Raw genomic sequence first — 27,965 nt, forward strand, 5'->3', positions numbered from 1 at the left:
TTTGTCTTAAATTGTCATTTTATTGGAAGATGGTAAAATTAGTTACCAAATGAAACTGTAGCTTGGTAATAATCCTAAATTACACAACAAATTTTAATGAAAGCTTGTTCAAAAGTGATCAATCAAATAACTCTAAAGGCAGAGTAAGAATGAGAAACTTGACTGGCCAACAGATTCAGTTCACTAAATGAAACCTGAACTTTTCTTTTTAAGAAAGGTAAACTGATTTCAGTAGATAGCAATAATGAAAGATTTTGCACACAGAGTAATTTCCACCCAGTCAACTGTTTTTGGTGATCTCTGTAGGACATTCATTTACATAACTGGCTGCGCCTGAGCCTTCTTTGCAAGCATCTTTAGATCTGTGATACACTTGGCAATTGTCTCCTTTTCCTGCTGTGCAGAGATGCTCTGTATCACACGCACCTCCACCCAGTTTATCATGTGTTCTTGCTCTTTTTGATGCATCATATTCTGCATTGAGATATGGTAGTCCATGCGATTCTTTACTTCCTTGTATACTCGATGCAGCCGATCCCGGTAAGAAACCTCCAAGGCCATAGCAATGTTATTCCTCTGGACATCAAAAAGGTAGTGGCGTTTCTGAACCAGGGCCTGCTGTGCCTTCTCTGCATCAATTGCATCCTGGATTTGTTTGATGGAACCCTGTTTCACCTCTTCTAGTTGGGCAATTTTTTGCTCATTGATTTTATCAATAAAATCTGCAAAAGAGGCTCCATATTTTTTAATAGCATAGACCATTATTCCTAATAATGATAAGCCAGAGAAGGTCTCTGGAGCAATCACATATATTTCTTTGGATAGAAAATACAAGATAAGCCCAGTGCCAAGCATGTAGGGTCCTGTTACACCAGTTTTAGGATAAAGAAACTGGAAGAATTCCTCTGGAATCAGCCCTAAACGTACTTTTCCTCCATATTCGGGAAGAGGTGGCAGAGGGGCAAAACTTGGCTGTGAAGTGTGGAAAATCCTTTTTGTCTGCAATACCCCCGGTCCTAGAAGGGCTGCGTTCTTCAGACCGGGAGCCGTGGTGGTGACGGCGGAGAGTGCCACCCGGGACAACATGGTTAGCAGATGCCCATACAGCAGCCACTACAGAATCCAACTTTTTTTTTGAGATGTGTATGTGTGTATGTGTGTGTGTGTGTGTGTGTGTGTGTGTGTGTGTGTGTAGTTAATTAGAGATAAGAGTCTGCTAGGTTTGTCTGCCTAGGCTGGCTTCAAACCATGATCCTCAGATCTTAGCTTCCTGAGTAGATAGGATTACATGTGTGAGCTCCCAGCCCCCAGCCAGTACACTTAACTTTAAAAAAAAAAGTAACACACCGGAAGTCTATAATGAACAAAATATCAGAATTTTAGATCTTTGAAGGGAAAGGGAATCACAGAAATTGAAGGACAAAGGGTGAACCAATGCAACAGCTGTACTCACTAGAAACTATGTTGGGAATGAACCTTTGTGGCAGGGAAAGCAGGAGAAAACAAGGAAGGGAGTAACACTGCTGGAAAAGAGATGTACTTGTTACCTTATTTATGTAACTGTAACCTCTCTGCACACCACCTTTACAATAAACTATTTCTTTAAAAGGAAGACATAAAAAAAGACATAATCTGTTAATCAGAGGATGTGAAATGTTGTGGAAAAAGTAATAGGAAGGAGAATGGAGTGGGGAGCAGGGTGATTGCAATGTTTTTCAGTTTTTTAAAAATCGCTATTATGAAGGTGATGTACAGAGGCAGTTTTAAATAGAATGATCATAGAAAGCCTTATTGAGAAGGTAACATTTTAGTAAAGACCTCAAAGAGGTGAATGACAAAGCCTAGCTGTTTTCTTAGGAAGAATGTTCTAGACACAGGGAGAAGTACAGTACAAATGTCCTGAGTGAGATGCATGTCATATAGTTTTACCAACAACTACCACTTATAGATTACCTAATGTGTGCCAAGCCTGATGCAAGATGCTATAACCCACACTGTCTTACACAACTCCAAGCTCCAGGAGCTTCCAGAAACAACACTTAGGTGATTAGGGATATAGAAGCAGAGCCCCGTGGGAACCTGGGAAGGAGAGATTCCACCTGAGGCTGAATGCCTTTGCCAGGACAAGACTCTTGGTAGGAGTAGAGTGGAATGTTCAGGCAGAGGAACCAGGACGCTTAAAGACACAGACCAGGATGCAATGAGGCAATGTGAGGGATACATGGGATGTAGTGAAGGTTAGGCCTATATTTCTCTTGGCTTCTGACACAGAACTTGCTATGCCAGCCAGGGGCAGTGGTTATCAACCTTGACCTCATTGGAATCATCACAATGCACTCCTTACCCCATACACAGGAGGTGCTGGTTGTTGGTTTGGGGTGAGCCTGAGAAGTCACTATTTTATAGTCTCTCCTAGAGTGATCTTAATATTAGAACCAGTAGAATGTTAGACTGGCTGGCTTACAAGAGAGGTACTAGACAACCTGATGATAGGGCTTCAGGGAGGGGATAGTAGATGCACGGTATCGTTACAGCCTTACAGTTGGGAAGAACACTGCTCAGAGCATGTAACTAGCATCTGTGTCAGCCCCTGGGGTGGGTTGGAGGGGTCTCTACTTGGACCCCTGCAGTCCTGCCCTGTGGGAAGCATGTCCTGCAGAGAGTGCGGTCAAAGTTTCAGTTGGCAATATTCCTTCTCTTTTTCATTTTCTCTGCCTCTTCTGAGGGCAGAGCCAAGCCATGTCTCAGGATCCACACATAGCCAAAACAGCCTTTTATTTCTCTCTGCTCATGTACATCATTACCTCCTTTCCAACCCTGGAAAAACCCGGCATCCAGCATCCGTCCTTTACACCCTGAGGGGGTTAATTATTTCTCAATTAGCATTTCCCTGGCTGTAGACTAGAGCATAGTGGTGTGGAGCAGCCTAATGACTTGCTGTGTTTGTACACCCCCACATCTTCAGAGCACTTACATTGGTAACTAATTAATGCTCACGACCCTCTTGGGAGAAAGGCCAAGCATACTGCATTTTACTGTGAGTTTGCTGGAGTCTCTGCAGTGGGGACTGGGGAGCTGAGAGTGGGGAGCTCCTTCAGATATCCAGAGTCAGAACCAATTTACTCCCTGCCCAGAAATTCCAGGGTGTTGAAGGCACAGCATCTGGCCTTGTCACTGCTAGCAACTTTTGGGTGACATTTCAATCAATCAATAGGTGCCTTGATTTTCAAAGCTTATTCATGGTTAAAGCCCCATGAGTTATGAAAAAGGGGGAAAAATGACACAGGAAAAACCGCATACATTTGTTAGTTACCATAAAGAAAAATGGAAGAAAAGATTCCACACCTGCCCAGTGCCTGTGGCTCTGGGGACACACAGAACTTATTGCTTGTCCCTGGCCACATTGGACTTCCCTCCAGAGCTCTGTTTTCTCATCCTCAGCCTTGCACTGGGTTCAGTAGAGGATATTGCTTTGTTCGTTTGTGGTTTAATATATCCATCAATGGCACCAGTGGCTCATGCCTGCAATCCTGGCTACTCAGGAGGCTGAGATCTCAGGATCATAGTTCAAAGCCATCTCGGGCAGGAAAGTCTGTGAGACTCTTATCTTCAAGTAAGGCTCCAGTGGTAGAGCACCAGCTTTTTCTTTCTTTCTTTCTTTTTTTTTTTTTCCAGTTCTGGTGCTGGAACTCAAGGGCCTGGAAACTTAAGCACTAACTTAAGGCTAGTGCTCTACCACTTTGAGACATAGCATCACTTCTAGTTTTCTGGTGATTAATTGGAGATAAGAGTTCTCACAGACTTTCCTGCCTGGGATGGCTTTGAACTGGGATCCTCAGATCTCAGCCTTCTAAGTAGCTAGGATTACAGGCATGAGCCACTGGAATCTGGCAGAACACCAGCTTTGAGTGAGAGACAGTGTTAGGCTCTGAGTTCAAGCCCCAGTACCGACATTTAAAAAAATCTTTCTATCTATCTATCTACCTATCTATCTAATCAATCAAGCTCCCCCCAATGGCCAGCTTCTCTGAGCACATATGAGTACATGCATCTAAATATTATTTTCACCCCAAAACACCCTCACAGAAATAATAGCCATATATCTACGCTGTCTGATTATCTTAGTCCACTGGTGCCAATGGTAATAAAACATCTGAGATTCGGTAAATTCTAAAGAACAGAAATATTTGCCTTACAGTTCCAGAGGCCAGGAAGTCCAACATCCAGACACTGGAATTTGCTTTAGGGAGGGCTGTTTCTGCTCCCAAGATGGTGCTTTCCTGATGCATGATGAGTGGCAGGGAGACACAAAAGAGCAAAAAGCCCTCTGGAGCTTCTTTTCCAAGTGGGCTAATTCATTCCTGAGGGCAAAGCTCTTGTGACCTATTCACTTCCTCTAAGGCCTCATCTTTTAATACCCTCTCATTTGAGCTTTAATCCAATGTATTCATTTGGACACACACACACACACACACACACACACACACACACACACTCTGAAACCTAGCTGAGGTCCAGCCAAGTGGATGCCTGTCACAGTGTAAAGTCATTTCCCCAAGAAGAGACCCAGACTAAGTGTGATTCGGGGAAAACATTATTTGGGAGGAGATGCTGGTAGGGGAGTGGACAAGTGAGACGGGAAGGGGGAGAAAGGGGTACAGGGTGATGAAGAGCAGGTTACTGCTGTAGGCTACTAAGCCTCAATTTCCCAGCGGACCTCTGGAAACGGTATAGAGAGTGTCTCAGTATTATTCTCCCAGGGCTTTGGAAGCTGACCTACTCACCCTTCAGTTTCCATCCATGATTGGTTGAAGGCTGCACCAGGAGGCCTTGCTAACTGGTGCTTCCGGGCTGCCCATTGCACATGCTGAGTACAGGTGCTTGCAGCAGAGTGGGCATGTAACTGTGGGTGAGGGAACAGGCAATGCGGATAGGGACCTAGATGACACTTGCACCAGCATTATAGAATAAACTACTCTCTCCTGTAAGATACTGCTTTTCTCTATGTTGAAAATGAACTGTATAACTTGTAGATGGGGATGAGAAAGGCGAAAAGATACAGCATTTCAGGTGTTCAAATTAAGCCTAATTCTGGCTAGGTTTACTAACAGTGAATCCATCAGATAGGCAGAGAGCTTTTACTTTTTTTGCGTTTCTGAGCAGGATTCTGATTGGCTGAACTTGGTCATGTCTGCTTTTGTTATCTTGGGTGGGGTGGGCTTTTATGATGGACAACCTGCACCACCACTCATGGTTAGGGAAGAAGCAATCAGAAGCCCACTCAAGAAGAAGTATGCTATTCCCATTAAGGAGAGTTTCTGTGCAGAAGAAACCATGGATCTCCACCAGGTATGCTCATTTCTTCTACTTGTGGGTGGCAAATAAAACCTTAAGAAAAGCTGCAACTTAATAAAAAAAACAGTCATGCCCACACAGAGCAAATTCCACCACTGAGAGCTATTGACTGACCTGGAAAACACCAACATGAGAAATCCATCTAAATTTTAATCTGTATAGTTTACAGAGAAATGTATGTGTTCTAAGAGAAAGTCATCTAAAGCCCAAATAGTTACAAAGGTAGTCATGAACGCCCTTTAGCCCATCTGCTATTTGGTGTGGTATTAAAGGGTTCCAGGAATGTTGTGTAACCTCAGTTTCTTCATCTGTAAAAATATAAAATGAGAAGGTTGCTCACAGCCTTGTGAGCACCCTTCGTAGGGTAAGGCGTGTGAAAGACAGGCACAATGACTTACTATTTGCAGTACATCATTGTGATGGTGATGAGGATACAATGATTTTCTACCAACTCCCTGTGGGGACCTTCTTGCTCAGTTGCATTGTCCTTCTATGGTCACCAGAGGCCATCTGTCATTTTCCCATGGCTCCATGGGAACCTGCTCTCCATTCTCTCTCAAGAGCATCTCCCTCCTCTCTCTTCATCTAATAAATAGAGATTGGGTTCCAGCCAGATCTGGGAGGAGGACAGGGGCTCCAGCTAGGTCTAACATCAGAGCAGAGACAAGGCAGTGGCTGGGGGCAGGCATAGAGCTGATGCAAGGCCTGTAGTGGCTGAGGTGGGGGAGGAGCTGGAGGAGGAGTGAGAGCCACCATGTCTCCATCCCCCACAGAGCAGAACAGGAAGGGAGGGGACTCCTAGCTGGAAGCATGCCCGAAACACTGGGGATCTGTTTCCATCTGCTCATTTTACTGCTGAGATGTAAAGTGCTAAATGTCATTCTCCTCCCCTTCCTTAAACACAAGAAGAAAGTTAACAGCCTGAGAAAGGAAATATTTCACTTCATTTGGCAGCCAGCCACTATCATCCATGCAGGGTGTTCCCTCAGAGTCTGATTAGGGACAGGGGGAAACCAGGTTCTGTTCAGCTTGCAGCTTCTAGAACCTGCTCTGTTACAGCAGGCAAGCAAGGGTGTCAGCGGAGGCTGGGTCAGCTCAGCTTGGCTGCTGTCAGTTACTTGCCATCCTTTGAACAACCCCAACAATGAAAAGAAAGATGTGAGCTAGAGGAGAGCTTCAAGGTCACTTTGCTTATTAGGCTATGTGCTACATGGGCTTAAAAGATACACTTGAATCAAGGAAGGAAATCACAGACAAGAAGATTTAAACTCAATAGAAGGACAAGCTCAGAAGGCTTAGACCTGATGGAAAGTGATTTTATTTTAATGAGGTAGTGAGCTGCCTGTCTGCCAGAGATATGAAACTATTGAACCCTCCCTTTCTGGCCACTCACTGCAGAGGGGAATGTTGCTCTAGATGGAAGACTGGACCAGGAATAACCAAAGTTCTTTCCCATTCTGAGATCCTGGGAACCTGGAACTGAGGAATCTCACCCTGATTTCCTGATTGTTAACATGCCTTGATCATGCAGACCTAATAAGAATTCCTAGCTGTTTGTGACTGTTGCTAGCCTCAGAGAAGGAGTGGGCAAGCAGTGCAGGTAGGATTGATTCGTCCTCGTTGTTGGGTGGTTAAGGCTTTTACTCTGAAGCTGTCCCCACAACCCAGTTGCCCAATGGGCAGGGGTGTCCTGTAGGGCTTCTAGCTGTAATTAAAATATCATCCACTCACCAGTGTCCTCCAGCAGCTGGGAATGGCCAGGCCTGGCCTGCACAATCACTTGCTGAAGAGGGACAGCCAAAGGTCAGGTCCTGGGCCCTAGCTAGGGACAGTACATTTTTCTTCCCACCGAACTGTGGAAGGACCACTCACCCTGGCTAAGGATGGCTGGGGTGGAAGGACAAAAGAAGCCAGCTCTGCCAGTGGAAACCTTCAGTAGGTTTCCTACCTCTCCCAAACTCTCCAATGTGGCCCAGAAGGCCACACTGCCAACTGTTCTATGCTAGGTTGTGACCTCCTGGAGACCAAAACAGAATCTTTTCTGTTCCCTTTTATTGTCATAATGCTTGACACTTGGCCAATGCCTTGTAAAAATTTGTTGAATAGATGAATGGAAGAATGGTGGTCTTTCTTGATTGGACAGATATGAATTTGGCAAGGAGACAGCAGGATGTGTAAAAGCCCAGGAGTTTGGTGGTTTGAGAGCAGAGACTGGGCAGAGCTCACAGGGTACCAGGGGCTCAGATCTGGAGGAAAGATGACTGACATGTGTCCCATTGTATTGTGCTTCAGGAATCAGCATGGAACTCTGCTCATTTTCATGAAATTCTCACTCTTTACATACTTACTGGTGACCTTGCCTCAGGGTCCTCATCTGTAAAATAATTATTGTAATGGCTACCCTTCAGGCGGTGGAGAGAATTCAGTGAGACTACATGTGTAAAGTGACAAGAACACAACAGACTGGCCAAGAAATAAAGTCTCTTTATCTGTTTTTTACTTTTGGCCAATATGCAGAGAGCTCTGAGAGAACCCCAGAAATGGTATTTGTGAACCATTTATATAGTAAGTGTAAACAAAATGATCAGAAAGCTCATTGGAAATGTTCTCCAAGAAGAGCAAAGGAGAGAGAAATGCATGACTTCAGAGGCTGGAAGAGATGGAAGGAAACAAACGGGATGTTACTGGAAAGGCACGCAGTAAAAGCTTGCACTACCAAAAATCCATGCAGCTTAATTCAGATTCTTTTACCTTGCAGAAAAGATTTCAAGCACGACATGGAGCTAATGAATAAGACAAAAAATTTATTAATGAGAAAATGAGACACACTGAAAGACAGCAGTGGGCTTGAGCAAGTCTTCAGCTCTCTAGGCTTTGTTTAGCTAGGATTAAAAAAAAACCAGACAATTCCAGGTTAAATGTGCACTGCCTATTGTTTAGTGGGAAGTCTGGTGGACAGGTTGGTTGATGGATGTAAGTTCTGTAACAACTGTGCATCTGTGTATACCTAGATTTGTTGGACCACTGTGCACAGACCCCCTACAGAGATTGAATAGCTGTGGAACTGAGATCCCTGGGCACCTTAGGGCCAAGATATAGCTGTAGGGTCATTGTTCTTTCTGTACCTGTGCACTGGGGAGGTGCTTTCCAGAGGAATCCTTGGTTAGTTAGCAGGACTTGGTATCAGCTGTCTAGACTAAGGGTTTTTTGTTTTGTTTTGTGTGTGTGTGTGTGTGTGTGTGTGTGTGTGTGTGTGTGTGTGTGTGTGTTTCCTGCTTGGTCATGGGGCTTGAAGTCAGGGCTTGGGTGCTGTCCTTGAACTTTTTTGCTCAAGGCTAGCACATTACCACTCCAAGCCACAGCTCCTCTTCTGGTTTTCCAGTGGTAAGAGCCTCATGGACTTTCCTGCCTGGCTGGCTTTGAACCTGGATCCTCAGATCTCAGCCTCCTGAGTAGCTAGGGTTACAGGCTACCAGGTGCCTGGCTTTACCGACATCTTTATCTGCACTTCTGTGGCAGCCTGGGGGAGATCATTTTGGGGTTTTGAGGCATCTCCTACAGAGGAATGGGGGTTATGGGTAGATCTGGGACCTGCCAATGGCGCTATTCCTATTGCCCTGGCAACAAGGTACCCTATGCTTGCTGCCTGCCTCAGGGATATGAGTCAAGGACAAACTTCACCAACTTACAAGTCTTGCTACTAAACCACCTTAGGTTTAATTTGGCTATTTAGTGAAGTAGTAGAAGAAAACAGGTCCCAATCATGGAAGGTCATAGTCACGGCTTTGTGTGGAGAAGGTATGGGCTAGGGGCAGAAGACAGGGCCATGTGTACTTCTTTTTATTTATTTATTTTGCCAGTCCTGGGGCTTGGACTCAGGGCCTGAGCACTGTCCCTGGCTTCTTTTTGCTCAAGGCTAGCACTCTGCCACTTGAGCCGCAGCGCCACTTCTGGCCATTTTCTGTCTATGTGGTGCTGGAGAATTGAACCCAGGGCCTCATGTATATGAGGCAAGCACTCTTGCCCCTAGGCCATATCCCCAGCCCCCATGTGTACTTCTTACTGGCCCCAGCTGCAGTGGAGGTGAGAGGAGGGAAGGAGAGAATGCCACTATCCAAAATGCTGAGGTAACAGGAGCCTCGGGCCTTGCTGTCCAGATTTCACATGTACCTAGTATGCCACCATCAGTGTTAGAACATTGTCTCAATGAATACTGAGTACACGTGACAAGTGACACATAAATATAAGCAAACACATAGGCTTTAGTGTTGTTCCATTTATTAGCATCTTTCCAAGCCTTAAAATGCTTAAAGGGGCTGAGAATGTGGCTTTATGGTAGAGTGCTTAGTGCCTAGCAGAAAAAGTCAGAAGTGGCACTGTGGCTCAAGTGGTAGATTGCTAGCCTTGAGCAAAAGAAGCTCAGGGACAGTGCCCAGGCCCAGAGTTCAAGCCCCAGGACTGACAAAAGAAAAAAAAACTCAGTCTGAGGTACAGGTTGAGGAGGATAGATGGGTGGTTTGCAAGCCACTTCCCTTCTTGGCTCTGTTTTTCCATGTGTGCAGTGAAGGGATTGTAGGGTTTGACCGATGGCACTGCACTTTGGTCTGTCTATCCACCAGTGGCTATTGAGATTCAGGTCAAGCCTGAGGATCAGGGACATGAGCAATACAAGGAGTACAGCTCTCCAAAGAAAGCAAAAGATGCAAAGGACCCATAAACCCTGTGGAGATCTTGTTGCAATTATGTGCAACTAGCCCTAGAGTTTGACAAGAACTGATTCTGGATTCGGAGTTTAAATTAGCTCTTATATGGGAGGGTGAAGAATCCAGCCCAGCAATTTGGTGGCAATTAGAATCTGTCTTTGACAAATTCCACATCTAAGATTTAGGATTGTGAATCCAAGTGTGTCAAGTTCCAAGATTTCCTTCATTCTCTGACAGAAAGTTCAAGATTGGAGGCAGGTGGCACACTTCTGAATGGGTTCTCTGAAGAACAGAGAAATCAAATAAGGGTTCTGTTTAATGTGTTTTATTTCAGGGAGTTTGGAAAGCCTTTCAGACTAAGTAAGCTGGCCCAGGAAGAGGACTGCTGGAAAACTGGTAGGTACGAATGGGCTCTGGCTACCCAGATTTCAGTTAGGGTCCTCTCTGTAACCCACACATTGTGAGATCTTGACCTGTCTTAGAGCTTTTCTGGCTGCAAGGCCTAACACACACTCCATGTACTTATGAGCCTTTATTATAAAGGGCACTGTGGCTCTTGGGAATCTAAAGACAGCTAGCTCTTCAGGCATCAGGGTCTCTAGTAAGGATACTCAGAAAAATCACCATAATCGATTCAACTTCGCTTTTTCTCAAAAGACTTGAGCCATCTTTTTTCCTCTGCACGTCCAATTGACAGTTTCCCAGTCTCCACTCCCCTCAATCACGCCTTGAAGCCCATCCACAATTTCCTAAAAGAATCTAATTGGCCTCACTCACATGGGAGGGTGGAGCCATTCTTTGGCACCCAGACCTGGTCCAATCAGCTGTGGCTAAGGGGCGCCGAGGCCTCGTCGGGGCAGGGCCTGGTCAGGGCAGAGGCCACCCATCCAGTCTTTTGCTCCAGCTCAGAAGGAGCAGGCCCGACGGCCACGTGGCGTTGTAGCGCTCTCACCCTCCAGCTCCATGGTCTCGAATAGCAGCCACACCAGGGCCGGCCGTCCCTGGACCACCAAGGCCCGAGCCAGTCCCAGCACCTCTTCGGTGTGTCCTCGCCACACGCGCTGCAGCTCCTGCCGCAGGCGTGCCGCAGGATACTTGCCCTGGGCGAGGCGCAGCCAGATGTCCACCTCGCAGCCCAGCTCGCCATCGCTCAGCTGCGCCTGGCTCCACTGCGCCAGCAGCGTCTCCAGCAGGCAGCCGAAGCCCTCGGTGTGGCCGGAGCCGGCGTCGTCCAGCTCCACGGCGCGCTTGAAGCAGGCAGCCGCGTTGGCCTCTTCACCCTGGACTCTCAGGCACTTGCCCCGCAGCAGCTGCAGCTCGGGCAGTGTCGCGCCCAGCTCTGATTCGCCTGCCTTGGCGAGAAAGACCAGCGCCTGGTTGAGAGCCGCCTCGTCCACGGCCAGCATCTCCTTCACGGCGTCCACGCCCATGTAGTAGTAGACCTAGGTGGGGAGGACGAATGAGCATTCCTCCCACGAATCCCTGCCCTCCCAACCCAGGCGTGATGGTTAAATAGCCCCTCCATTCACTCCTGCCCTCCCTCCTTCCATAACTGTTCACCCCGAATCTTGTTTCTGCCTCCCTGGCAAAGTAGGAGGAGAGTCCCAAACCCTCCATTCTTAGCCATATGACCCTGTCAATCTTCATCAATGAATTTTCTCAAATAAAACTTTCATCTTTGGGTAACCTCTGAGCACAACAGGCACATCTGGATGAGCCAGCCCCCTCTGTACTTTGGGGGCATTTGATGAGTTAGGGAAGGGGGAGACCCTTACTGCTGGGTGTCCTCCTGCCTTAGCCTGGGAGGTTCTCTGAGACCTTGGCTAATGAAGTTAAAAGGCTTCCTTACCTGACTGATGTCCAGGTACGTCCTGAGGCCTGGGCACACCTTGACTACTTCTTCCAGGTCAGCCTTGGCACAGGCCAGGTGGTTCCTGTCAGGTATGCCTCCCAGCCCCACCTTCGCCCGCTCCAGGTCATGCAGGTAGGCTCTGATGTGAATCTGCCAGCAGAGGGTCAGTTCAGGAAAAGTGCTCAAGCGAGGACCTCTGTCTCCTTTCTGACCCAAATGAAGCCAGTCTCTCTCCATAGCCACCAGAGACTTTCCATGGTACAAGAGAAATCCCTCTATTTTAGTCCTATGCCAACTTGGGCCAGCCACTCCCCCATCTGTTGCCTTATCTCCCTCTTGTACAGTGAGGGAAATGGTGAAGTAAGAACCCCTCACTTGCCAGGCATCAGTGGCTCACGCCTATAATCCTAGCTGTTCATGAGGCTGAGGATTATGGTTCATAGCTAGCGTTGGCAGGACAACTGTGAGACTCTTATCTCCAATTATCTACCAAAAAAGCCAGAAGTGGAACTGTGGCTCAAGTGATAGAGGACTAGCATGAATGAAAAAACTAAGGGACAGCACCCAGGTCCTGTGTTCAAGCCCTAGTATTGGTACTACAGTTATTCACTCATTCAGCAAAGGTGTATTGATTCCGCCCACTATTAGCCATGTGACTTGGAGAAAGCTGCACAACCTCTGCCAGGCGTATTTTCTCCCCTCTGAGGAATTTTCATGACAACAGAGAGAATATGTTTTAGCAAGACCCCAGCACATGCTCAGTTCATTCGTTCAATCATTCATTGGTTAAGCAGGTAGAATCTACTATATGCCAGGCACTGAGGGTACAGTAGAGCGCAAAATGGCAAGACTCCCTGTAGTGGGGAAAGGACAATAAATATGGTAAATAGAGAACTAGTACCTTACAGAGTGGTTGATGTTAAAAAGAAAATGTAAACCAGAAAATATTGTCAAGGGGTGGACATTTTCACTAAGACGACCACTGGAAGCTGTCTGTAGGAGTGAACGGGAAGCGAATCAGATATCTAGAAGAAGACTATTCTAGGTGGAGGCCCAGGCCAGGGGGCTGGGAGAGCAGAGGGAGCTGGGGTCTGGCTCATGGGCCCTAGTGTGGGCTGAGGCTTCTACACAGATCACGGGACTTCCTTTCCTCTACTTCTTCCTGCCATGAAGGGGGGACCTTGGGAGCTTCAGGGAGACAGAAAGCATATGACACAAGATGATGATGAAGTGAGGAGGTAAGCAGAGTTCCTGCTAACTGAATGCAGGTTGGAGTGAGGGGAAGCTCACTGCCTCCAGGTGACCTGGTGGCCCCATTTGTAGACTAGCCCATGTCTGGCTTCTCTCACTGGGTTCTTATGAGAAGACAGATCCCAAACACAAGAGTGCTGGGTGAGATGCTGAGGTGAATAGAACTGTTTTATCATTTGCTGCAACAATTAATATCCTTGTTACTGATAATAATATGCCTATCATCCACATCAAGGAATTTCCTGCCTGGTACTTGTGGCAGCATCATAGTCATTGAGACCAAGACAGGGAGCAGACTGGCCACTAGGTGGCATGAAAGGAGGTGAAGATGGATGGGAGAAATGGGGCTGTAAAAGATGAATAGAATCTGAAAAGAGGATGAACAGGACTTTCTTTGGAGCAAAGTAAACTAGGAGTTCCAGGTCTCTGGACCCAAGCAGATGGGCTCTGTGGAGCTCCAGAGGGGGGGGCTGAGCCCAGTGGAGAGAGCTGGAGGGAGGCGGCTCCCACTTAAATGTGTAGCAAGCAGCAGTGAATGAATGCACACAGGACTGTCTCAAGAGATAAGAGAATCAGTTCAGAATGAACGTAACAACAAGAGCGAGTCATTTAGGAGCACTTATGACATTCTTGATGCTGACTCCAGTGTAAGGCTCTCACTGACTTCAGGAGGCAGGTAATCTGTCATCTCCAACCCACACATAAGGAGACCAAGGCTTAGAAATGAGGCAGGAGTGCTTTGCATTGGAAGTGGTGATGTGGAATCTGAACCAAGACTGTCTGTGTTCAGGACCAGAGCTCTGATCCGCTGAGTGGGTCTGTGTCTACTGCACTTTGGCCTTTCAAAAGTACCTCCCACACCAGGGCTGTATTTCATGGCCACCTCATTTAGCCTCTGGCCCTGAGATCAAGTCATTAGCCATGTCTGTCACATTTGGGAAGTGTGGTTCAGAGAGGATGTGACTTGTCATACATCCCAAGCAGTAGGTGGAGAGGCTGGAAGTTGATCCCAATTAGCCACACTCCACAGGGCTGATCTGGAACTTGGAGGCTCCCTGGCCAGGCTCTGGGGCAGGGCTTACTCTACAACTTTCCTTAACACCATCTGATTCCTAAGCCCCCTCCCATCACAATGGTTCCAGGGCTTCTGGCATCTGATTCTTTTTTTTTTTTTTTTTTTGGCCAGTCCTGGGCCTTGGACTCAGGGCCTGAGCACTGTCCCTGGCTTCTTCCCGCTCAAGGCTAGCACTCTGCCACTTGAGCCACAGCGCCGCTTCTGGCCGTTTTCTGTATATGTGGTGCTGGGGAATCGAACCTAGGGCCTCATGTATCCGAGGCAGGCACTCTTGCCACTAGGCTATATCCCCAGCCCTGGCATCTGATTCTTGATGGCAGGATGAGGTGGTACTGCAGATGGACCCACCTTGGCCCTGGTGCAGTATGCCTGCCAGTTGAGCTCTGGGTCTCGAAGGACATCCAGGGCCATGTTGCAGGTTCCAATGGCCATATCTTGCTTTCCTAGGAAGTGGAAGATTTTGGCCAGGCGATTCAGGATGGGAGGTTGGTCTTTGGCAATCTCGATGGCCTGGGAAAGGAGAGGGTAGGAGTTTGTCTCTCACACTGGCTAAATAGTGCCTGAGCCACAGGTATCCAGTTCCACTCAAATCCCTGCCATTATAGAGCACTAATTCCCACCTCTACCCACAGCCTGGTGCCAGTCAGTTCTCTCATCTGGAACCCAACGCTTCAGGACAAACCCGCTGGCACTCAACTCCAGACAGTTCGACTCACTGCCATGTTCACCTGTCATGGCCAGAAAACCCTTCAATTCTCAGGCACTAGTAGTGTCCCTCCAGTTTCCCAGGGCAGGTGAGAGGAAAGGCCAGAGCCAGCCTTTACCTCCCCGTACTTATGGGGCTTCTTGCTGGGCTACAGCACCCTGTCCCCACCATATTGGTTGACTGCTGTCTGTTCGAAGAGACTTGCTTTAGGGGCATGTGGCTCATGGGCAGATCTGGCAAGGAGGCCCAAGATGAATGAAACCCATCTTATCCCCACTAGGAGTGGGGACAAAATAGACACCCATCTCAAGGAACAAGTCTGAGGGTTGATTTCAAGTCTAGAGACATGGGTTTGGGCCAGTTGGGGGTGGGGGGACCTGGGCTTACACAGAGAGGAGGAGGAATGGCCACAAGGGAGAGAGAAGATGGAGGTGGGAGAGAGAGGTCTGGAGGAGGGTCCTTCCTGGATTGGCCACATAGTGAGGATAACACGAAGAGGGATAATGGTCCTGGGGGTGAGGGGGAGAGGTCAGGCCCCTTCAGGTGTGCAAAGCAGGTGTGGCTGGAGCATGTACCTTGCCAAAGCAGTCCAGTGGGTCAGTCTCCGAGTATCCGTAGTCATGAACACCCATTGGGGTGGTAGAGAAGGTGTCCTTCCTCTCCAGCAGCATGCCAAGGTAGCACCAGGCCAGTGCTGGGTGAGAGAGGGTGGAAAAGGTCTCTAGGGAGTGGCCGTCCCACACCCCCTCGTCCCCCCCCCCCTGAAGAGGAAGGAAAGGGCAGTGGGAGTGAGGGAAGGGGGGAGTGGCACAGGGACAGAGAGAAGCAAAGGACGAGGGAGGGAGTACGTGGCACATTCCAGTGCTCAGCCTTCGTTTAACATGTTACCTCGGACCTCAATACAAGGGCATAGCTATAGCTGTCTTTTCACTCCGCCTCCTGGTGGAGGTGGTCCTTGTGCTAGCTGTCTGGCTCTGTGAGCAAATGTCTTGGACACCTTTTAGAGGGAGCCTTCATCCCCAATCCTGTTCCTCAGGTTTAGGAATGCGCAGTTGCAACACTTTATTTGGGGGAAGGAGGGGGCAAAGTTTTTCTATGTAGATCAGGCTGGCTTCAAACCATGATCCTTCCTCCTCAGCCTTCCAATATTGTGATTGCAGGTGGGCACTACCATGCCCTGCTCTGCACTGCTTGGTAATCTAAATGTTTGCTGGCACAAAAAAGTGTTGTCTCCTTAAGATGAATGAATGAGTTTATGAGACAGGCACAGAGGAAAGATGTGGGTACAAAGAAAACAGATAGTGCTAGAGTCTGGGGACTGTTCCAGAAGCAGGCAGGGTCTGTGAGAAGGGCTGGGATAGTGTGTGGGGACAATGGGGCAGAGGATGTCCTGCTATCCCCACCCTAGGACCCTACCTTGATGGAGGGGGTCCGAGGACTTGAGGACTTGTCGGAGCAGAGCCAGCATGCGGTTGAAGGCTGGCAGCCTCTTCTGCTCCTCGTTACCCAGCTTCAGGAAGATGCCATCCAGCCTGTGACCCCAAAGGGCATTCCTCCAAATCACTTGAGTGCTGCCAGCCTCCCTGGCTCATAGCACAGAGGTGCCTTGGGAAGCACTGCTCACAGGATGGGCCCCCACCACCTCTGCCCTGGTCCTGGGCCTGGGTTCCAATCCCAGCTCTCCCCAACCACCCCGTGCTCCTCTCTACCCCAGGCCTGACCTGATGAAGAGTGTTGCCATGGTGAAGTACCAGTCCCTTTTCTCCTCCTGGGGGATCTAGAGACAGAGAACACCATGCGGTTGTTATTGAGGGGTGCAGGCAGACTGTTGTTCACAAGTTTGCGTGCTCTCCTGGAATCCCGAGGCAGCAAGTACAGTGAAAAAGACTTTGGTCTTAAACACCCCTTGATTCCAGTCCTGGCTTGGCCAGTAATCACAAAGGACTATTTACTTATCTGTCTGTCTGTCTATCTATCTATCTATCTATCTATCTATCTATCTATCTATCTATCTATTTATCTATCTATCTATCTATCTATCTATCTATCTATCTATCTATCTATCTATTCATTCATTATATGCAGTACTGGGGTTTGAACTCAGAGCCTTGCATTGGCTAGGCAGGCACCCAACCACCTGAGCCACACCCCAAGCCCTTTGTGCCTTAGATCTTTTTCTTCATTGCCCTCATTGAGCACCTTCCTCAGCCTCTGCCTTCCTGAGAAAGCCCCCGTGGGCCTGTGAAGTGAGTCCTGACCAGCCTAGATGCCTCCCTCCCTCCCCCAACTGCTTTCCCATTATTATTCTTGCCAACCCCATCACTGCACGTTTAGACTGACTTGGGTACCAGATAAAATATTTATGCTGTTATTTATGGAAGTAGCTGCTCCTGCCTCAGGAAGGAATTTTAATGAAAACCAATAAAACCCCCAGTGCATGTCGGAAGCTTGGCCTCAGGCGCCAGCCCTTCCCCCCTCATTCATCTCCCCCACCATTGGTTTTCTGCACTCCCCCCACCCCACCCCATGACCTCCTCAGCTGAGGACCCCCACATTCCTCCACCCTACCCTAGCAGCATTCAATTTATCTGGCACTTCTGAGCTGGTGCCAGGTCTTGATTGAGTGCCTTAAGAAGGTGGCATGGAGCAGGCTCCCCCCTCCCCCATCCTGAGGAGACTCATCAGCTGGCTGGGGAAACAGAGTCAGGACGTGACAGCATCTGCCTTGTGCAGAATCCTTACCCCACTCACCTCAATCTCAACTGACCTGGGAGGGACAAGTTAGCCCCATTTTACAGCTGAACATATTGAAACACAGAGAGGCAGAGTGACTTTCCCAATCGCACAGCTTGAGTGTCAGATTGGGGACCCTTCCCCATGCCAGCTCACTAAAAACTGTTGTAGGAGGCAAAGTCTGACCAAAACCAAGAGAGTGATGCAGGCTGAGTGTAATGGGGCAGACAGGACACCCCCAATTTGTGGATGTAGGGTGGCTCTTGAGTGGTGGGTCCCCCCTTAAGGCGGCCTGGCAGGAAAGACACAAATAGAAAAGGGGCAGTCCAAGAGTCCCCCAGGCTTTCCAGTGGAGGCCCTGGAGAGAGGCCTCAGGAGGACAGGGAATTGCCCTGGTGGATACAGCAGGGAAAAGGCATTGCAGGACGGTGGACCATGGGTCCCATGCTCAGAGATATGTCAGCATGGCGGAGCTGGGATCTGCATGTAGTTTGAGGGGGCAAGGAGTTGGGGAGTGAGCAGCAGAACATTGGGAGGGTCTGAGTGCCAAGTTCAGAATTGGGAACTCATCTGCAGGGCAGAGGGAAGCCATAGCAGGGGTTAGAGCTGCAAAGTGCCAAGATCCTATGCACTTTTTCCTTCCTTCCTTCCTTCCTTCCTTCCTTCCTTCCTTCCTTCCTTCCTTCCTTCCTTCCTTCCTTCCTTCTTTCCTTCTTTCCTTCCTCCCTCCCCCTCCCTCCCTCCCTCCCTCCCTCTCTCTTTCTCTTCTTTCTTTCTTTCTTTCTTTCTTTCTTTCTTTCTTTCTTTCTTTCTTTCTTTCTTTCTTTCTTTCTTTCTTTCTTTCTTTCTTTCTTTTTTCTTTGGTGGATCATGGGCTTGAACTCAGGTCCTGGGCTCTGTCCCAGAGCTTTTTCACCCAAGACTGGTACTCTACCACTTTGAGCCACAGCACCATTTCTAGTGTTCTGGTGGTTCATTGGAGATAAGGGTCTTATGGACTTACCTGCCTGGGCTGGCTTTGAACCATGATCCTCAGATCTCAGCCCACTGAGTCGTTAGGATTACAGGTGTGAGCCACCGGTACCAAGCTCTATGTGTGCTTTTATATTCACATCTTGGTGGGTTACCGTTACTAGGTGGGAATGTGGCCACTGGGGCTGTAGCTTTGAAGAACACTGTGGTATGGAGGGGAACAGGTCCCCAGGGCACACTTGAGAAGAGGCAACACTTCCCAAAGCAGAGGACTAGAGGCTGAATCCACTTTCCTTCCACAGAAACGGAGCAGGAAGAGGGGGTGCAGTTTTATGGAGCACTTTCTGTGGGCCATGCTGACCAAAGATCTTGACATACTGTCCAGGTATGATGCGGGGGGTGGGGGGCAGGAGCAGGAGTCTATGGTGTCTCAGGCAGCCTGACTGGTTGTAGGTATGGCCTTGAAACTCAGACCTGTTTGTGGATGGCAAAACTGAGTCACAGCAGGAGAAAAAGACCCTGTCCTTGTCCTTTTTTTTTTTTTTTTTGCCAGTCGTGGGCCTTGGACTCAGGGCCTGAGCACTGTCCCTGGCTTCTTTTTGCTCAAGGCTAGCACTCTGCCACTTGAGTCACAGTGCCACTTCTGGCCATTTTCTGTATATGTGGTGCTGGGGAATTGAACCCAGGGCTTCATGTATACGAGGCAAGCACTCTTGCCACTAGGCTATATCCCCAGCCCCCTGTCCTTGTCCTTGTCCCTGTCCTTCTGTGCTCCTGACCAGGGGGAAGGACAGGAGTGAAAGCGGTGGTGTGGTTTGGTTGTGTAACAGATTGTAGAGGCCTGGAGGTCCTGAGGGAGGAGACCCTGGGGAGGGGTGGCTGTTCTTGGAGGCTGGGTCCTTCATGGCGACACTCTGGGCCTCTCAGGGGCTGTGAGGACAAGGATCAGCCAAAAGGAAGGGTTGTCCTGGCTTGGATTGCAGAGAAGCAGAGTCAGACTCTTTAAGCAACTGCTTTGTCCTCTGTGACCTGTTTCAGTGTATCTAGTCCCCCCCCCTCCAGGACTGCTGGCCCCTGTAGGGGTCCCAGGCACCATTGTTGTCTCTGCAGGTCTCAGAGTTGGAGAGAATGTACTGTCATCTACAAGGTTCTCTCTGTAGCACAACTTCTGTCTTGTGTGACATTCAATTAAATTATGTCCCTAACCACATGGTCCGGTGCATTTTAGAGCTAGGACTTAAACTCCCACCCTCATGGCTCTAGCCTTCCACCCTGTCCACAACAATCGGTCATTCTGTCCACCCTTATGACATCGGAGGACACTGAAGTAAATTCCCCATAAGGTCCCACAGCAGTTAGCAGCAGGGCTTACAACCTGCACTTCCCCTACCACTGGGCTCACCACCATCAATGTCTGAAGTCTGAGCCTGGCTATGGTCTTCACTAACCTAGCAATATCACCTCCTGATGGTAGTGTGACTGAATTGCAGGGCAACTCAGGTGTTTAATTCCTTCCCTTCAACTCAAAGACTAGAATTGTTTAAAAACAACAACAAAACTAGGTTGGGAATATGGCCTAGTGGCAAAAGTGTTTGCCTCAAATACATGAAGCCCTGGGTTTGATTCCCCAGCACCACATATATAGAAAATGGCCAGAAGAGGCACTGTGACTCAAGAGGCAGAGTGCTAGCCTTGAGCAAAAAGAAGTGAGGGACAGTGCTCAGGCCCTGAGTCCAAGCCCAGGACTGGCAAAACACACACACACACACACACACACACACACACACACACACACACACACAACTCCCCCCCAAACCCACACACAACAAAACTAACTTTTGAGTGACATGTGTATGACAAATCTTAAAAATACACCCCCCCCCATATTGCACTTAAGAGTGGCAGCTGCAGAAGGAGGGTTGCAGCTGGGGTCAGTGGATACAGAATGGAACAAATGGGATGAATAGATGGGGTAGAGCCTTGGCTTTCATTCTCCATCCTTGCAATTGAGCTTCCAGAGAGCTGTTTACTCAGTGGTGAAACTCTGGCCTGAAAATGAGCTGTCTCTTTAAAAGTCCTTCTGGTTGATACAGAAGCAGCAGCTGGAGCCGTTTCCAGGGGCAACCTGGCAAACCACAGTGTGTTAAATTAAATTAAACAGGCCTCTGGCTGTCCTTCCCTCCCACAAAGGGAGGGGCTGCTCTGCTCTCCTGGAGAATCAAGTTGCTGTGGAGCCTGTGCTGGATGCAAGGTGTGCAGCTACAGGAACCTCCAGCTCCAAGAGGTCAGGGGCTGAGATAGTCAGGAGAGAGGATGGTTTCCTGAGGCCCAACACAGGAGCCCAGGCTTCAGGCTGGGTGTCAACAATGACACCACTATTCTGTGGCTGGTTCGTGCAAAGTAGCCTGGCCAGGCCCATACTGCCTCTATGGTGGAAGCTGTAACCCTGGCATGAGCTGCAGGTGAGCAAAGGACAGGCTCAGTGAGGGTTTGCAGAGCATCTCCTGGCTCATGAAGGCCAAGTCCCTCTGATTTCATGTTCTCATTCTTCCCACTACATCTATCTGCAAAGAGTTAGAGTTCATACAGTGTTTACCAGTTACAAAAGGCTTACCCATGATTCTATCAGACCCTCGGAACATCTTGCATGGGTTGGAAGGTAAACACCATTACCCACACACTACCAAAGGGGAAATGGAGGCAAGATGCTATCCTCAAAGCCAGATGGCCAGTGTGAAAGCCTGCACTGAAGCTTGGGCCTCGGGCTCTTTTTGCTATGCCAACGACAGCAAGTTTAATTGAGCACTTACTACATACAAATCACAGTTGCATATGCTCCCTCCTTCATTCTCCCAAAGGTGATGACTATCTGGAGATGAGGCAGTGGTGATATGGAGTAGTCAGCTGAGGTTTCCAGAGTGACACACCTAACAGGCAGCAGAACTCCAACTTAGCCGCTGAGTCCCAAGGTTGGAAAGTGGGATTCTCAGGAATGCCTGAAGAGCCTCGTTCCTACAGTTGGGCAGGTAAGCAGCAGGGTGAGTGACAGGGCAGAAACAATGGGATCAGGATAAGCAATAAACAGGAGTAGGCATGTGTCCACTTGGGTAGGTACAGGATGGTCCTGGGTCTTCCATTTCCTGCAAAGCGGGGCATTAACGAAGGGGATGCTGAGGTGTGGCAATAAAAGACCTTTTTACTAAACCAATGGCTTTCAGATCGATACTCGCTGAATGGGCTGTACACCTTGTTTGTTCTTAAGGAAAATATTTGCCTGTAGTTTGAACTTTGCCCTGATGGCTGCCTTCCACATTCCAGAATAGGTTCTTGACAGCTGACTCAGTCTCTTCCAGGAGAGGAGTGGCAAAGGGCAGAGTGTGAAGAGTGAGAACTTTCTCGGGGTCACTGGGCACTTGGTGCACACAGCACTAGATTCTCACTGGGGTGGAAAGGATATTACACAGATGAGAAAACAGGACAGGTGTTGGGATCGAGGTAATCAGCCTCCTTGGCCTCCTGGGCCTTATGGGCCTCCCTCCAACATCCCACATCTTCTCCACCCTATTGCTGACAGTGGAAAGGCTGGCACTGTTGAGGAGCCACAACCTGCTGGCCTGGGAATACACTTCATTCTTCCTGCACAACTGGAACATCCTGTGTGATGACACAGATATGTCAGTCCACCTGCGGGACCCGCAGGAGGGGTCCTCACCACCCCACTATGGAGGCTGATGCCCTCCTGCTAGCATTGCCAGCTGTAGGAGTGACAGAAGGCTGGACTCTGAGTCCCCCCCCCTGTCCCTGCCATCTCTCCCCAGGGATTCTGGAAGGTCACCTGACTCAGCCTGTATTAGAAGCGTGTGAAGAGGTGCATGGGAGGGTTAACTATGGCTAGCTGTAGGAAATTTACAGGTCGGTCTATGCTTGGGAAGTGGATATTCAGTCCTGCACTGCATTCCTGGACTGTCCTACATGAAATGTGTGTGTGTGTGTGTGTGTGTGTGTGTGTGTGTGTGTGTGTGTGTGTGTGTGTGTGCTGGTCCTGGGACTTGAACTCAGGGCCTGGGCATTGCCCCTGAGCTTGTTTGCTCAAGGCTAGCATTCTGCCACTTTGAGCCACAGTGCCACTTCCAGTTTCCTGGTGGTTAACTAAAGAGTCTCATGTACTTTCATGCGTGGGCTGTCTTTGACTGTGATCCTCAGATCTCAGCCTCCTGAGTAGTTAGGATTACAGGTGTGAGTCACGAACGTCTGGCCTGTTCCACATGAATTTTATGCTTTGATCAGAGGGACTATTATCATGTCTTTTCTGGTCCTAAGTCTGATGTGCAGGCACAGGCTCAGTGCTAGACCATGAGGAGCCACTTCTCTAGTCCACTGTGCACTAGCGAGAAAGGGCTATACCCTGCGTAGTCCTGGGTCCAAGTTCAGTTCTGGCTCCAACGGGACAGGGAGCTGCTCTGATCTAGCAGGACCCATGATCTAGCAGCCCATGTGGTATGACACCGTATATACACAACCCCTTCTCCTACCCGGAGGCTGGTGTTTCGAGCTCCTGCTACAGCAGCGGCAGTGGGGAAGTCCCAAGTCTATGGTAAGGGAGACTCAGCCCTCAGACTCACTAGTTAAGTGGGGAAGAAGCCAGCAGCCAACTCAGCAGCACTGATGTAGAAAGTGAGTGGCACTGAGGTCAAGAAGGCTGAGTCAGGGCTGGGGATATAGCCTAGTGGCAAGAGTGCCTGCCTCGGATACACGAGACCCTAGGTTCGATTCCCCAGCACCACATATACAGAAAACGGCCAGAAGCGGCGCTGTGGCTCAAGTGGCAGAGTGCTAGCCTTGAGCGGGAAGAAGCCAGGGACAGTGCTCAGGCCCTGAGTCCAAGGCCCAGGACTGTCCAAAAAAAAAAAAAAAAAAGAAGGCTGAGTCAGACCCTCAGGAGTGCTGTCCTTAGCCTGGGCTCTAATTCCTTCCAGCCACTCATGCTGTGTGCCTCTGGGCAAGTCACTATACCTCTCTGAGAATCCATTTGCTTGTCCTTAGCCTGGGGTTGATAATGGAAGGGATTTTCAGCATTTCTGAAATCATCTGAGAACATTTACCTATGAAAAGCACAATCTCGGGTAAAAAAAGACAAACAACTACAAAAGCAATACTTGCAAAACTGTTTGGTGAAAGTGAACTGAACACCTCGGGGGCGGGGGGGGGGAAGGGAAAGGGGTGGAGGGAGGGGGGTATGAGGGACAAGGTAACAAACAGTACAAGAAATGTATCCAAAGCCTAACGTATGAAACTGTAACCTCTCTGTACATCAGTTTGATAATAAAAATTTGAAAAAAAAAAAAAAAGAAAAGCACAATCTGGTGCTCTGCACATTTTCTCATAATGCAGCTTCATTCCCCACTTCCTCCAGCTAAACCAAATCCAACCACACACACACACACACACACACACACACACACACACACACACTCACACACCAGGGACCCTGGGGTAGTTGACCAAGGGTGTCCTCTAGCCCTTCCTGCCATTCGACACCTGCTGGGTAAGAAGGATTGAAATTTTCACACTGGCTTGTGAAGCTGGCCTGTAGCACTCCCTCCCTCCCTCCCTCCCTCCCTCCCTCCCTCCCTCCCTCCCTCCCTCCCATCCATACAGTGCAAGTCTACCAGGCAAGTCCCTTCCTCACCCTGAGCTGCTCTGCCCTGTGTGTGAAGGGAGCCAGTGCCAAGCTGGCAGCAGCTTGTGAGGTCTCCCTACGTGAAAGACACTACATAATGACAGTGAAGGCTGAACCTCAGAGCCTGGCACATAGGCACAACGTCTTGTCTGACTGCAAAGTCTATGTATCCATGGGCTAATGCCCAGGAAACCTTGATGTTTGTCACCAGGAATCCCTTTGTGACTGGGGGGCTGGGAGAGGATGATGGAGGAGAGCAGGAATGATAAAGCAGACTGCCTCTTTAATTTTTTTTGGTCATGTATGAACAATAGGGGACAACTCCCCTGTACAATACTTTAATAAAAACAATTAAAAATAGTTAAGGGGAAAAAAAAGAACTACAGGGGAGGATGGGTGTTGCCTGTAGTCCCAGCTACTCAGGAGGCTAAGATCTGAAAACTGTGGTTTGAAACTAGCTGGGGTAGGAAAGTCCATGAGACTTTTTTCTTTCTTTTTTTTAAATTTGCCAGTCCTTTGACTTGCACTCTGGGCCTGGGCACTGTCCCTAAGCTCCTTTTGCTCAAGGCTAGCGCTCTACCACTTGAGCCACAGGGCCACTTCCAGCTTTTTCTGTGATTATCTGGACTTTCCTGCCTGGGTTGCCTTCAAATCACAATCCCTCCTGAGTAGCTGGAATTACAGGCATGAGCCACCAGCACTTGGCTTGTCCATGAGATTTTTTTTTTTTTTTGCCAGTCCTGGGCCTTGGACTCAGGGCCTGAGCACTGTCCCTGGCTTCCTTTTGCTCAAGGCTAGCACTCTGCCACTTGAGCCACAGCACCACTTCTGGCCATTTTCTATATATGTGGTGCTGGGGAATCGAACCCAGGGCTTCATGTATACGAGGCACGCACTCTTGCCACTAGGCCATATCCCCAGCCCCTGTCCATGAGATTCTTAAGCTCCAAATAACCATCCAAAAGCCACAAATAGGAGCTATGGCTCATGTGGTAGAGTGCTAGCTTTGAGGGGGGAAAAAGCCTCAGAAACAGTGCTCAGGCCCTGAGTTCAAGCCCCAGGGCCAGCAAAAGAAAAAAAAGAGAAAGAACAGAGATAGGAAGTCATATAGATGTGCCCATGCTGCTTGTTTTCAGATTCCTGGCTGAATTAGCCCCATAACATCTCTGTCACCAGTGGAGGAATCGTCCACAGTTCTCCAGCACGTCTTTACCCTCTGGCTCCTGGGGTCTTTCTCTGCCTGTGTTGGCCCTACCTCATCAGGTAGAAAATCTCCGGTCACAGCCTAGACTAGCACAGCTGCTGCTTTCCAGCCCTGCCGCACGCCCCAGGGACCATTACACTGAAGGAAGGCCCTTATTGCCTCCACCTCTGCACCCATCCTCTGGGTCTTCTCAAACAACACGTAGCAATTCTTCTCTGCTCCAGTTTTCCTTTCCTGGAGGCTGCCTGGGAGAGTATCTCTTCTCCTCTACGAGCTTTACCTCACCTCCACTTCTGTGACCCCCTCCAGAAATAGCAAAGGCTTTTCTCTTCAGTGGCACTCAGGGTTTGAACTCAAAACCTGTGTTTCTTAGGTCAGGTATTCTACTGTGAACCATGCATACCTCCAGCTTTGTTTGCCCTGGTTATTTGGAGATAAAATCTTGCATAGTGCTGGGCACGTGCCTGGACTACCATTTGCCTATTTTATGCTTTCTGTCATGGCTAAGATGGCAGGCATGTGCCACCACATACAGCATCCTTCCTTTAGCTAAAGTCTTGTGAATGGGGCTTGCCTCCATGATCCTCCAGCTCTCATTCTCCTGAATAGGTAGGATTATAGGCATGAGCCCCCTGTGCCTGACTAAGAGCAAAGATTTGGAATCAGGAGGAGTCGTGGGTTCAGCTGCTACCTAATAGCTCTGTACCCTTGGATACATTGCTTGCTATGCCTCAGCTCCCTGGTCTGTCTAGTGGGTCTCCTGTAAGGATTGTCCGAGATGGTCACAGATGCTACCAAGTCAGGGGAATAAGGAAAGCTTCTAAAAGGAGGTGATGGAGCTTGCTGTCTATGCAGGGGGCACTGAAGCCTCTCACAGAGGCTTAAACCAGTAAGGCTGTTTGAGGAATTATATGCAGAGGTGAATTGCTGCAAAGTAGCAGGATTTCATTGTCACCATGACCCCACCTATTTTTTGAGCAGCAGCTTTCTGATGCCAGGATTTTAAGAAGGAATTTATTTATTTATTTATTGCAGTACTGTGAACAGAACCAAGGCCTTGTACACATTAAGCCGGTGCTCTACCACTGAGCCTATGCCCTGAGCTGCAGCCCTGTGCCAGGTACTTTATAAATGCCATGTCATCTGCTCTTCAATGACAGGTGGTGACTCCATCCTCCCACCTGTCTCCCCTGACCGCAGTTCTGCTCTGGGCAGAATTGGAGAGCAGCCCTGGACCAGGTCCAAGGATGCAGCACAGACCTGGCAGCCACACTCCCTCTACCCACCCAGCCCCAGCCTTTAGCCATGGGCTCCCTCTCTGGAACTCTGGGTACCCGCTCATCTGGGTGTTCACTTGCTGGGCAGTGCCCAGTGTGGTTGTGCTGACTGTGGAGAGGGTGGAGCTGACATCTGTTTGTTTATTACCCTTAAACTCTCCCTGTGTACCTCCTCCAGGAAGCCTTCCCTGAATGCCTCCTGAGGAACCATACAGCACCCCTTCCTGGGCACACAGTGCAGAGAAAGGGCATCTCTGTGGGTGGTACTACAGCTCCAATGAGACCTGGACCTCACAGCTACTCACCAAAGGCTCATTAGATCCCCAAACCACTTGAGACCAGAATCTTGCTCACCACAGTGCTGGGTGCCATCTGTGCAGGGCAGCCTGGCATTCAGGGCCACAGGCTCAGACTTGGCAAATGGAGACCTACAGCCTGCTGGCTCCATGTGATGGGCATACCTGGACCCAGCTTGCAGATGCAGGAGGCAACATGGGTGGTAAGGTTGAGGGACACTTGGAACCCTGCCTGGTGGCTGTCTGGGCTCTTTCTAGGAACTTTACAAGCATTAATGCTACTTACTCCCCACCACTCCAGTGCTAGGGCTTGAGCTCAGGGTCTCAAGTGCTGATTGGCTTTCTTGCTTACTGTTGGTACTCTAACTCTTGAACCACACTTCCAGACTGGAATTGTGCTGGTTAATTGGAGATGGAGTCTCATAGACTTTTCTACCTAGGTTGGTTTTGAATCATAATTCTCCAGGTTTCAGCCTTTGGGGTGACCAGTTCTATAGACTTCAGCCACCAGTGCCCAGCTACAAACTCTAACTCTTAATTATGACATCAGTCAACTAAAGGGTGTCCTTGTTTTATTGAGAATGCTATCCTATTATTATCCCATTTCACAGACAGGGAAACGATGCTACAGATGCTAAGCACCAATTAGAAGTGAGAACATGATAAGTATGGCAAGAAATACACTCACAAAAGTACGTATGTAACTGTAACCACTCTGTACATTGCCTTGACAATAAAATTAAATTAAAAAGAAAAAAAAGAAGTGAGTATGGAGAGTTGGGTTCAGGACCTGGGCCAGTGTCCCAGAGTCTCCTCCCAGACTCTACCCTGCAGTGCTGTCTGAAAGTCAAGTCCATGCCC

At 48.9% G+C, this 27,965-nt stretch overlaps 2 protein-coding genes and 1 long non-coding RNA gene across 4 annotated transcripts in view; 1 reads left to right on the top strand and 2 right to left on the bottom strand.

The window, feature by feature from the left end:
* LOC125355205 lies at positions 1–15,768 on the top strand. The gene is made up of 3 exons (XR_007211614.1): positions 1–231; positions 8,191–8,196; positions 15,756–15,768. It is a non-coding gene; the product is annotated as an uncharacterized LOC125355205 (long non-coding RNA).
* On the bottom strand, positions 224–1,116 carry LOC125355204 (ATP synthase F(0) complex subunit B1, mitochondrial-like). The gene has a single exon (XM_048351403.1). It carries the CDS (start codon positions 1,084–1,086, stop codon positions 316–318), a length of 771 nt encoding a protein of 256 aa, XP_048207360.1. The 5' UTR covers positions 1,087–1,116; the 3' UTR covers positions 224–315.
* Ttc22 (tetratricopeptide repeat domain 22) overlaps positions 9,759–27,965 on the bottom strand; it is a 20,496-nt gene continuing 2,289 nt past the window's right edge. The window contains exons 2-8 of one of the 2 annotated variants that reach the window (XM_048351400.1): positions 16,664–16,719; positions 16,359–16,474; positions 15,518–15,636; positions 14,585–14,746; positions 11,908–12,060; positions 11,011–11,500; positions 9,759–10,340 (exon numbers count right to left, since the gene is read on the bottom strand). In XM_048351400.1, the coding sequence (XP_048207357.1) occupies positions 10,282–10,340; positions 11,011–11,500; positions 11,908–12,060; positions 14,585–14,746; positions 15,518–15,636; positions 16,359–16,474; positions 16,664–16,719 (1,155 nt within the window). In that variant the 3' untranslated portion in view covers positions 9,759–10,281. Of the gene's footprint in view, positions 10,341–10,575; positions 11,501–11,907; positions 12,061–14,584; positions 14,747–15,517; positions 15,637–16,358; positions 16,475–16,663; positions 16,720–27,965 lie in introns of those variants that run through there. The other variant, XM_048351401.1, reaches the window with a different exon arrangement.

The sequence above is a fragment of the Perognathus longimembris genome, chromosome 7, assembly GCF_023159225.1.
Source record: "Perognathus longimembris pacificus isolate PPM17 chromosome 7, ASM2315922v1, whole genome shotgun sequence".
Lineage (NCBI taxonomy): Eukaryota > Metazoa > Chordata > Mammalia > Rodentia > Heteromyidae > Perognathus > Perognathus longimembris.

Coding starts and splice junctions, on each gene's coding strand:
- LOC125355204 (XM_048351403.1), bottom strand. CDS start 1,086: ATGTTGTCCCGGGTGGCACTCTCCGCCGTCACCACCACGGCTCCCGGT.